We start from the raw sequence: 11,015 nt of genomic DNA, 5'->3' as shown, positions 1-11,015 counted from the left end.
GTCGGAACAGAGGGAACGCAGCGCAATTTACATTGATAGTCTTCCAGGTCTAGAGAATCAGAGTGATTCTAGTCTGGAGAAGGAGAGAGAGAGAGCTGGAGATGTTGCTGGAGACAGCGTCCTTTGCTTCAGATGAAATGTTAAACTGAGATCCCCTTTTTTGACGCTATTTAGACAGAGATATTTCACTGGGTTTACCGGGCAAGATCCCTCCTGTTAAATAATCGTTCACCTCGTTAGCTATTCTTTGGGACACTTGTATTTTCCTGTGTAAAAAGTCCCCGGACAACACCAACAACCACAAATTACATTGTATACAGCGCCTTTCACGTCGGGAGAACGTCCCAAGGCGCTGGTCAGTCAGAGATTTGCACCCGAGCCGGGGGTTTGGGATCAGGAGGGGTGGAGGGCAGGGAGGGTAAGGGGTAGGGGGGTGATCGAAAGCACGGTCGAAGAGGAGGGTCTTAAGACGGGCTTTGAAGGAGGCGAGGGAGGGGAGCAAGGCGGAGGGACTGTGGGATGGAGTTCCAAAGGAAATTTGGACGGCAATTCCCAGCGACGCGATTGCCGACATTAAAAGTTGCTGTGAGAGTGCGAGTTCTTTGCCCTTCTCTGAAACTCTGCTGCAATGTCCTTTCGATGTCGGTCTTTGATAATAATCTAGTCTCCAAACCAGGAATTATTCACCAGGCCGTTCTGGAGACAGAGAGAGAAAGAGAGAGAGAGAGAAAGAAAGGTTAAATTGTCATAGGTAAATATTCTATGTTGTGTAGCATTGCTTTACTTGCGTATAACATGTATATGTTTATCTATAAAATATATTGCCACAACGCTTTCAATGGCACGCTTTGTTGTTTCAGCTGGTTAGACTCCAGCAGTTACCCCCAATGCACACTCTGGGCTCTCCCCCAAGCCTTGGCTCTTGCCAATTTACTCCTAATACTTTCCAGAATTAGGTAAACAGGATGCGTCCTTCCAGGGAGAGAGAGAGAGAGAGAGAGAGAGAGCGCATTCCATTCCAACAATCTATCTCTGGGAATTTCCACGTGTAGGTGGGATGCAGGGAATTCTCAGTTGGGTTTGGAGACTCTTAATCAACGGTGATGGGTTTCCGCGTGGGTTGGGGAGTAGCTGCTGGAGTCTAACCAGCTAAAGCCTCATAGCTTGCCCATCGATCACGCTGTGTGGCAAGCTTTCCCACTGCTTGTCCAGCTAGGACCACCCTACCCAACGTGTTAGGGCTATGGCTGGCAGGGTTAACAGGAGCTGAGTGGGAGGAAACAAGTGTTAATTGTGTAAACTCTAAAGGGTTAATTCACGTTGCTGAGGCTTTGTTGGAAACGAACCTCTCGGTCTCCCGCAGCACCCCACCCTCTCCCCCTGTTCCCCCCCCCACTCCACCCCCACGCTACGACCTGACCAGTTTCCCCTTTAGTTTTTCCTCCTTCTGCACTCTGGGGTCGCGGGTTTGCTGTTGAAGTCGACTCACGTTCAAGTCATCTCAGCAAGTGTTTTACAGCTGAAAGCCTGGATTTAATGAGCTGTTGGGAAGCCCTGGTGGGGCAAAGGTTGACTCAAACGAGTGAGTTACTGAATTGCACGACGCAGAACATGATGATTCAGCCCCAACCCTCCGCTGATAAACATTCCGTCCCCATGCTTATGTTGGCAAAACCCCGACAGAGTTATAACTCACGATTATGGCCTAAACAATGGGCATGCAACCTCAGGAGAGAATTTTTATGTTAGCCTGACAATAAGCATGTGTGTCTTCGAAGAGCGACAAAGAGAGAGAGAGAGAGAGAGAGAGACAGAAAGAGAGGCAGAGACACACAGAGAGAGAGAGAGAGAGAGACTGCAAATGTGTTTCATCTATCCAGTCTTGTCCATCCATCAATATTTCTGATACAGCAAAAAAAAGCGTCTGCACATGTCCTCATCGTTACACAGCGCAGCCCCCGTTATTAAAATAATCTTAATTATAATCGTTACATTTCAACACAGCCCCTTTTCAGGCCAGCAGCACGGTCTCAAGGCGCTTCACGGGATTTACGGTAGATTTTACGGGATAAACAGCGGCTGTTTACTTGGTCATTCGAATGTGGTTCAAAGGCGCCAGACTGGTTCATTTGGTTGCACTCTCGCCTCTTGAGTCAGAAGGTTCTGGGTTCAAGCCCCACGTCGAGACTTGGGATCTTTAACGTCCGCCTGAACGGGCAGGCGGGACCTCGGTTTAACGTCTCACCCGAAGGACGGCACCTCCCACGATGCAGCTCCCCCCTCCCAGCGCTGCGTTGGAGAGTCATCTTAGACTGTGCGATTCCAAGGCCCGACCTTCTGTTGTGGTTTTGCCCAGGCCGTGACTAGAACCCGGGTCCTCTCGCTTGCCAGGCGAGTGCGCTAACCACGACGCTACGGGATTCCACAAGGATGAGAATGCCTTGAGGAGTTACGTTAGACGTAGCGCGTAGGAACGCTCGAGGGTGAGGCACACCACCCCCCCCCCCCCACCAACTGTGCAAAGAAAAGATCCATTGTGCCTGGGATTTTGTGATATAAATCTCGCTGGTGCCCTTGTCAGATATTATGTGCCTGAACTGAATTCTAAAGCCTTTCCCATTAAAGCCAATTAACCAATTACCTTGTCCACTGCTCCTCAAGGAAACAAGTCTCGCTGAACCTTAAGAATAATAACCTGTCACTGGGCGATAAGCAACTTCAAGGTTTAACCCTGAACCGTTCTGTTACATCCCGACATTGCTGACTTTGCCATATCAAGTTCAGCGCAGCCGGCGAATGTATTACTTGACATAGAGTTACGCAGAGTGAGAGGAGCCATCACGAGCGCAGAGATTATTGACCAAATTATTATTATTATTTTTTTAAGGGATTATTACCCCCGGAAAGCGATCCGCCAATCGACTACCAACCGGGTTCCTACTTCCTGCTGCGTAAACAGACGCCTGTGTGTGTGGAGTAAGGGAACTGGCCTAAGGTTTCGTCCTGACCCGCCTCTCGTTTGCTTGCGAGGCGAGAGCTCTCACTGCCGAGAGCCAGACCTGGACAGGATATTGATAAGCTTTGGGACCAGCTAAACTTGCATTCCACTCCGCGAGCTTCCTATGACGCTGACTTAAGCCGTGAAATTGTTTCATAAAGGAGCAGGAATGATGGCTGGTGGGCTAAGCGCACGAGGACTCCAGGGACCAGTAAAAGAGTTGCATTAATTTGCCCCCTTGACATACAGGATGTGAATGAATTTTTACTGCCCTGAGTTTGACAGCCTCCCTCTACGGCAAAATTCCACAGGAACGAGAGAGAGAGAGAGAGAGGGGGGGAGAGAAGCAAAGATCATAATCCACCTTCTGTCTCGCTCTCTTTTTCCCACAGAGACACAAAGGATATGAGACTTGGGAGCTCCTTACTCACTTCATTATGTTTGGGATATTGAGGGTTTAGCAGGAGGTTAGGCTTCAATTCCCCCCTCACTTCAATCACTGAGACTAAATCTAGACACTGGCTGTTTAACCACTCAAAACCGTATCAAATGCAAGTGTCTGCTTAGACTGCTCTGCAGCTTGAACAGTGATTGTGGTGTATTAACTACTACTAATAATACTAATACTTGCATTTGATATTGCGCCTTATTACTTTGTTGAGATGTCTCACGGGATAATACTGTAAAGTGAACTGACTGTGTAATTTGTGGGCGAAATGCGGCGGCCAATTGCGCGCAGCAGCGTCCCCACGCACGGCCGTGGGGATTGAGTGACCAAATTATTATTTTCTTTTTTGGAGGGATCATTACCCCCGGGGAAAGCGATCCGCCAATCGGCTAACAACTGGGTTCCTACTTAGTGCTGGTAAACAGAGCCGTGTGCGTGCGTGCGTGCGTGCGTGCGTGGAGTAAGGAGACTCGCCGAAGGTTTCGCCCAGCTTGGGAATCGAACCCGGGTCCTCTGGCTTGCGCACACAGCAAGTCAGCAAGCAACTAGAAAAGGAGTAAAGCTCCGCAGATGCAGTAGCCGTGATGATCAAAATCAAATTTATTTGTGGGGAAGAAAAGTTCTTTTGTTTTTTCTCCCCTTCCGACAGGTTAAGAAATTTCAATTGAACTCTGTATACATGATTGTCAAAGGCAAAAGAACCTCAAAAGGTCCTTTGCTTCTATGTCGGGCTGTAAAATCAAATGAATCAATCAATCAACCAATCAATCAATCAATCTGCTTATACCACAAGTATCAGGTAAGTGTAAACATTTTGCTAACCCATCACATGCACATTATGAGTTACGTACTGGGCGAAAATGCGCCGAAAGAACATGTGTATCCATAAATTTGCAGTAGTTAATTTGCCACACAGATATCCCTGATCATAGGCATACAATTCAAGCTTTTTTTTTCTTTGTTAAAACATGCCCCCGCACACGTAAGTTTTGGAAAGAAAAACGTACCGTTATTTATATGCGAACGCTTGCAATCTTAAGCTCCCTTTCGCTAACGTGTTTTCCGGTGAGGAGGGTGGAGATTGAAGAGAGAGAGAGAGAGAGTGAAAGAGAGAGCGCTGTCTGGCCAAGCTTTCCCGCTGCCTGTCCAGCGCGGACCACCCTCCCCGTTAGTTAGGGCTTTGGCTGTGGGGTTAACAGGAGCCGAGGGGGAGGATTCCCTGACACCAGTGACTGGTCTGTCCTTCCAGGTCCTGCCGATGAGCCGGGCCGGGATACTGCGGCCCCTCCTGGCTCAGGAACCGGGGACTAGAGACTGTCACAGAGAAGGGGGGTCTCGATTCTCACATTCCCTTGGAAAACATGTCACCTTGGAGCCTGTTCAAGCTCCGGGGAGACCCCACTTACCTCCCCTCCCAAGGAAGATGGTTTGTCACTGGGCCTAAGGGTTTCTCCTCGAACCTCAGAAATTGGACATATTCGAATAGCAGACAAGTGTAGATAATGTTCCCTTATACACTGCCCCCCCGCCTGCCCCCACCCCCCCCCCCACCTCGAGCGACTTGACCCCTTTCCTTGAGGGGAGGCGGTGTTACAGGGAAGTTAAGGGGGGGGTTTTAGGACCACTTACCTTCCGAGGGCCCAAATTCTACCTGGTCTTAAGCTGGTTTTACACTTTTTCTAAATGATCTCTAGCAGTTACCCTCTTCCCCACCAACGCGCACATTCTCCAGGTGGGTTAGGCGGGAGAGGGACGGGGGACAGACATCCTTACTCCCCCCCACCACCCGCTCCCAACACCCATTACCGGTTCAATGTTCAATTGGTGAACATTTTTGAATCCAGTCTCTGCTTGGAAACCCACGATAATCATCCTCGCATTTCACACAGCGCCTCAACATGTCTCCGAGACGTCTCAAAGCGCTTCAAAGTGAATCGACCGTATATTTTGTGGGCGAAATGCAGCAGCCAATTGCGCACAGGAGTGTCCCACAGGTAGTCGTGGATTGAGTGACCAAATTATTATCATTTTGTTTGGAGGAATTATTACCCTTGGAGAGCGATCAACCAATTGACTAACAACCAGGTCCCCACTTACTGCTGAGTAAACAGAGGCGTGTGTGTGGAGCAAGGAAACTTGCCCAAGGTTTTGCCCTGACCGGGAATTGAACCCAGGTCCTCTCGCTTGCGAGGCGAGCGCTCTAACCACTGAGCTACAGGACTGCACGCAGACATTTTCCACTGGGGATAAAGGAAGAGGTCACGTGAACCCTCATGTCTGAGCCACAGCTATTTGCTCAGCTCTCTCTCTCAGATCTTAAATTTTAAGACAAAGTTGGCGATGCTGCAAAGGCTAAGACCAGGTAGGAATTTGGGGGTCCGTTATCTTATAGGATCCTAGAATATTACAGCCCAGAAGGAGGCCATTCCGGCTCTTTGAAAGAGCTACCAACCAGTCCCATTCCCCCACTCTTACCCCCAAAGCCCCGCAAATGTTCCGTTTCCAGTCCCTATCCAATTCCCTTTCGAAAGCTATTATCGAATCTGCTTCCACCAGACTTTCAGGCAGCGCGTTCCAGACCGTAACAACTCTCTGGGCACATAAAATTCCTAGTGACTAGGAAGTCGGCAGCCAAAGCCGATGGGATGGATTCTACCAGCCAACACTAAAGGCTGTGCCCTCCCCACTACTCCACCACCCTCAACTCTCTACCTCACCGCCCTCCCTCCTACCTTTCCTGGCTGTTGGCCGGGAAATAAAACAAATACATTAAATGAAGCGTTAAAAGCAATTGCAACTGGTTTGGCCTGGCGATGGGTTCTGCCATTGCCACACCAGTAACAGTCGGTATTGTGGAGATAGACATCGTCGAGACACGTGGGCTGTTTCAGTCCATTACACAGTGGAGCTTTCCAAGTCCATACTTTACACAGTGTTAAAAACCCGTCACAGCCACAGAACCCACCCATCCATCAACACCCCCTTTTACTCCCCCCCCCCACCCTCCCCACACACACTCCCCACCCCCCCCACCCCCCCATCCTGCCATCATGGTCTGTGAGTGGGGTCGAACAGACGGGTTCAAAAAGAGAGTGAGGAGAGAGAAGAGAGAGAGAAAAAGAAAAGAGAAATAGGTTTCGTTTTATTCAAAATAAAAAGAGAGGGGGAGCGAGCAAGAGAGCGAGCAACAGAGGGGCAAGGCTAACGTGTAAGAAACCCCCCCCTCCTCCCCCACCCCCACCCAGGAAAGCCCATCCACTCATGCAATGTAGTGCATCATGCATTTTACACACACAGGCAGGCTTCAATTCAATTCACAGTTACAATTTGAGACGATTTCCTATATAATCATCGGTCAAGTAATTCTCTGTCAGTGTGCACAGGCTGATGCCAGCCCATATCACATACTATAGTTTGTTTGAAATGCAATGGGATTGAGGGTAATAATAATAATAACCCTTGATACAGCACCTTATCACTTCGTCCAGACATCTCAAAGCGCTTCACACAATGTACTGCAAAGTGGATTGACTGTATTTTGTGGGTGAAGTGCGGCAGCCAATTGCTCACAGCAGCGTCCCACAAACAGTCATGGATTGAGTGACCGATGTTTTTTTCAGGGGTTTTTTATCCACCAGAAAGCGATCCGCCAATTGACTAACAACCGGGTTCCCACTTACTGCTGGTAAACAGAGGAGTGCGTGTGTGTGTGTGTGTGTGTGGAGTAAGGAAACTTGCCTGAGGTTTCGCTCTGCCCGGGAATCGAACCCGGGTCCTCTCGCCTGCGAGGCGAGTGCTCTAAGAATTTAGAAAAGCAAAGTGTGCCCTTCCACAAAGCAGAGTTCAGCCACAAACGTAGAACACCAGTGAGTTGATCGATGAACAAAAGAACGGATTTTTATCCTCCCGCAAGCTTTTTTCCCCTTAATTTTCTCCCCACTGGCGCTTTTCTTTACTCAGAGGGTAATTAATGACTGGAACAGGGGGGTTGAGGCCAGGACACTGAGACTCATTTGAAATACGGCTTAATGCTGAATACAGTGGGTATTCTGGAAGAGATCAAATAGTCCAAAGGGCCTCCTCACCCAAACCAATCTTGTGATAGGAATATAGGAACAGGAGGAGGCCATTCAGCCCCTCGAGCCTGTTCTGCCATTCTATTAGATCATGGCTGATCTGTACCTCAACTCCAATTGCCCGCCTTTGCTCATATCCCTGATCCCCTGACCTAACACATATCTATCCACCTCAGTCTTGAAGATGTCAATGGATCCAGCCGTAATCCACAGTGTTTTGGGGGAGAAAATTCCAGATATGAATTTGATACACTATCGGAACAGGCTTGATGGGACTGAATGGCCTCCTCCTGTTCCTTCTGCCCTCTGCCCATCAGCGATAGGATAACCTTGAGCTGCTGCTCAGACTCCAGACGCGTTCAGTCTACGTGTTCGCGACCAGGAAACACGGTTACCAACGCACGAAAAAAGGGAAATAAAAATAAACACGATTCAGAGTTAATGGAGTGGGAGGAGGTGGGGTGGGGGGGGAAATCATTTATTCCTCGGGGAGGGGAAGACTCAACTTCCTAACCCCCCGCCCCCCACCACCGAGAAAAAAAAGCCCAATAAAGCAAAACACATCTCAGGTGCAAGTAAATCTAACACTTTGAGAAAAGGCACGAGTAGCAAAACCCAAACTCAACCCCTCCCCACAAAAAAACTAACCCGCTCCCTCCCCCTCGCACTACCCACACATGGGGCGAGGGGAGGTGGGGAGGGGGGGGGCAAAGGTTTTTTTTTCCAGCTTCACCCCCCCACCCCCTTTCCCTCTTCCCCAGTCACCAAAACAAACCCATCAACTGATAAAGAGAAATTTCACAGACAATCCTGAGGTGTGATACAAAAGTCCAGAAGCAAATAATAACCATTGCATCTGATCTGACACAACGCCTGGAATGTTGAGACCTTTCAAAGCGCTTCAACAAGTAACTGGTGTCAAGTGTAGTGACTGTGTGTGTGTGTGTGTGTGAGTGTGGGGGGTGGGGGGGTTGTACAGCGAACCCAGCAGCCAATTTACATGCATCTAAGTGGTCGCCCCGAGGTGGGGGACTCTTACAATTAACCTGGTGCAATAGCGCGAAATTATCCCACGTCTTATTTCGAGCAACGTCACGACATTTTGTTTTGCCCGAAAAAAATACGCAGCAGTCGATCCACTTTACAGTGTACCCTGTGAAGCGCTGTGAGACGTCTCGAAGATGCGATCAGGCGCCGCTGTATCAAATCCAACGATTATTATTATTATTATTATCATTATGATTATCTCTAACGTCCTCCCAAACAGTCAGACAGTGGGGTGGTGGTGGTGGTGGTGGTGGTGGTGGGGGGGGAAGGAGATGGGTTGAGGGGACATGGTGGAGGGGTGGGGGGGGGGGAGAGAGAAAAACCTCGGTTTAACGGCTCACCCGGCAGACGGACATTTTGGCCGAACTCGATCGATTTCGAACGTTTTTTTTTTTCTCTCTCTCTCTTCTTAAAATGTACATGAGTCTGGGACGTTGCAGCAACATTAAGATTCTAGCCCTGTTAGAGAGAGTTATTCTGCGTCCCAATTTTCAAGACAAAATAAGACCAGACGAGACAAACCGGTTGCTTTTTTTTGTTCAGCTGTACAAACCCCCCCCCCCACTCCCCTGAAGGGTTGGTAAATGGCATATAATGCTGTCTCACAATGTTGTAATTACTGGATGGAATTTTGTCGAGGGGAGGGAGGGAGGGAGAGCGAGAGGCGGAGAGAAGGAGGGAGGGAAAGGGGGTGGAAAATGAGAAACAGGAGGATTAGCCTCTTAATTCAATTTGAATATAAATCACATCTCGTTCTCTGTTTAACCACCAGATCAGCAAACTCAGCTGTTTGCTTTTCTGGTGGGGGTGGGAGTGGGAAAGCAAAAAAAAAAAGGACCCTTGTTTTTTCTTCCAGGGGGTGGTGAGGGTTGGAGCGAGGAAGGGAGAGAGAGGGAGGGCAGGGGCGGGGGGGGGGGTGGAAACAAGACATTGCTATCGACAGCATCGGACACTGTTAAATACAGCGGCACATGATTCAATGCAGTTTATGATACATGTATTGTACAGTGTAGAGTACAGTATAAAATATGGCCTTTAAAATCTTCCTTCCTTTCTTCCCTTCATTCCTTCCTCGGATGGCTCTGGGCTTCAGTGCACATGGCAGGGTGAGATCACTTAACATTGTGGGACGTGTGGGAACGATGGGATCTTTCCTCCTCCTCCTCCTCCTCCCTCTCTCCCGCCCCCTCCTTCTTTTCCCTCCTTCATTCCCGTCACACATCTCCTCCCGCGTCTTTCCGCCGCTAATCATTTCCTCACGCTGACCACTGTAGTGACTGTCGTCACCTTGGGCTCCAGTTCCGAGCCGACCGGCGAGAACGCGGGCGGAGAGGACACCGTGGAGGCAAGACTGCATGACGTGGAGGGCGTCACAGCTGCGAGAGACAGATTGGGGGGTGGTGGTGGGAGGTGGGGGGTGGGTAAGGGTGGGGGGTAAGGGGGTGGGTGTGGGGCGGAGTGGGGAAGGGCGGGGGGGGGGAGAAAACAAAAGGGGGAACAACGGTTAGACACGGCCATGTGGAATGCAGACTACAGACAATGATGTTTTAGTGTTTGATACAGATACAGAACCTTACACGGTGACCAGCGCTTGACAGGAGCCGTCCTGGGAGTGCACACTGAGGGTGGGGGTGAGGGGGGAAGGGAGGGCGTGAGGGGGGGAGTGGGGGGGTGAGAGGGGGTAAGGGAGGGGTGAGGGGGGTAAGGGAGGGGTGAGGAGGGCAAAGGTGAGGGAGGGGTGAGGAGGGAAGGGGGGTAAGGGAAGGGTGAGGGGGGGAAAGGGGTGTGCGGTCAAAAGGTTTTAAGGACGGGCAGGTGTGGAGGGAGGCTTGAGGGGCTGAACGCCCTGTTGTTATGTTCCTATAGCTGTTCCGCAGTGCCCGCAGTGTGGAGTGAGCAATGCAGACACCACACCACACCGGGGAGGGCTTTCGTAGGGAAACTGAAGTCAACTGATGTGGTAAAGCCAAGGTCCATCCAGTCCACCTCCACCTCCACCTCCACCTCCACCGTCCCGGCCGTCGTTGGCACAGGTTCCACGTCCCAAACCATAACAATACCAATCCTCGCGTGTGACATAACGCCTTTTGTCACGTCGTCGAGACGTCTCAAAGCGCTTCACAAAACACGCTGTGCGTTTTGTGGGCGAAACGGGGCAGCCAATTGCGCACAGCAGCGTCCCCACAAACAGCCGTGGGACCACTAATTTTTTGGGGGAGCGATTATTACCCCCGGAACCCTATCCGCCAATCGACTAACCAACGGGTTCTGCTTAGACACTGCATCCGGAGATATTTTCTCCTACAAAGAAATCTATCTCATTTGCTTTTGAAAGGATCAACGCTCGCTGGGACCTGTTCTGTACATCTACCCCACTCGCTCACTGAAGTAACCTCAGCCCAGCTGTGGCTTTGTGGACAGTCTCAAAGTCACTACGGTCGTTCAG

The 11,015-nt window shown here is 50.1% G+C and overlaps 1 protein-coding gene across 2 annotated transcripts in view; it reads right to left on the bottom strand.

Annotated features, from left to right (window-relative positions):
• Positions 1-520: 520 nt before the first annotated feature.
• The window catches only part of camk1da (calcium/calmodulin-dependent protein kinase 1Da), a 73,120-nt gene continuing 62,625 nt past the window's right edge, over positions 521-11,015 (bottom strand). Inside the window, exon 11 of one of the 2 annotated variants that reach the window (XM_042335370.1) lies at positions 521-696. In XM_042335370.1, coding sequence (XP_042191304.1) covers positions 695-696 — 2 coding nt within the window. In that variant the 3' untranslated portion in view covers positions 521-694. Of the gene's footprint in view, positions 697-9,482; positions 9,946-11,015 lie in introns of those variants that run through there. The other variant, XM_042335368.1, reaches the window with a different exon arrangement.

Source organism: Callorhinchus milii, unplaced genomic scaffold (assembly GCF_018977255.1).
Source record: "Callorhinchus milii isolate IMCB2004 unplaced genomic scaffold, IMCB_Cmil_1.0 Scaffold5, whole genome shotgun sequence".
Classification (NCBI taxonomy): Eukaryota; Metazoa; Chordata; class Chondrichthyes; order Chimaeriformes; family Callorhinchidae; genus Callorhinchus; species Callorhinchus milii.
Note: the sequence above shows the minus strand (reverse complement) of the source record. Positions and strands in the feature narration are given on the sequence as shown.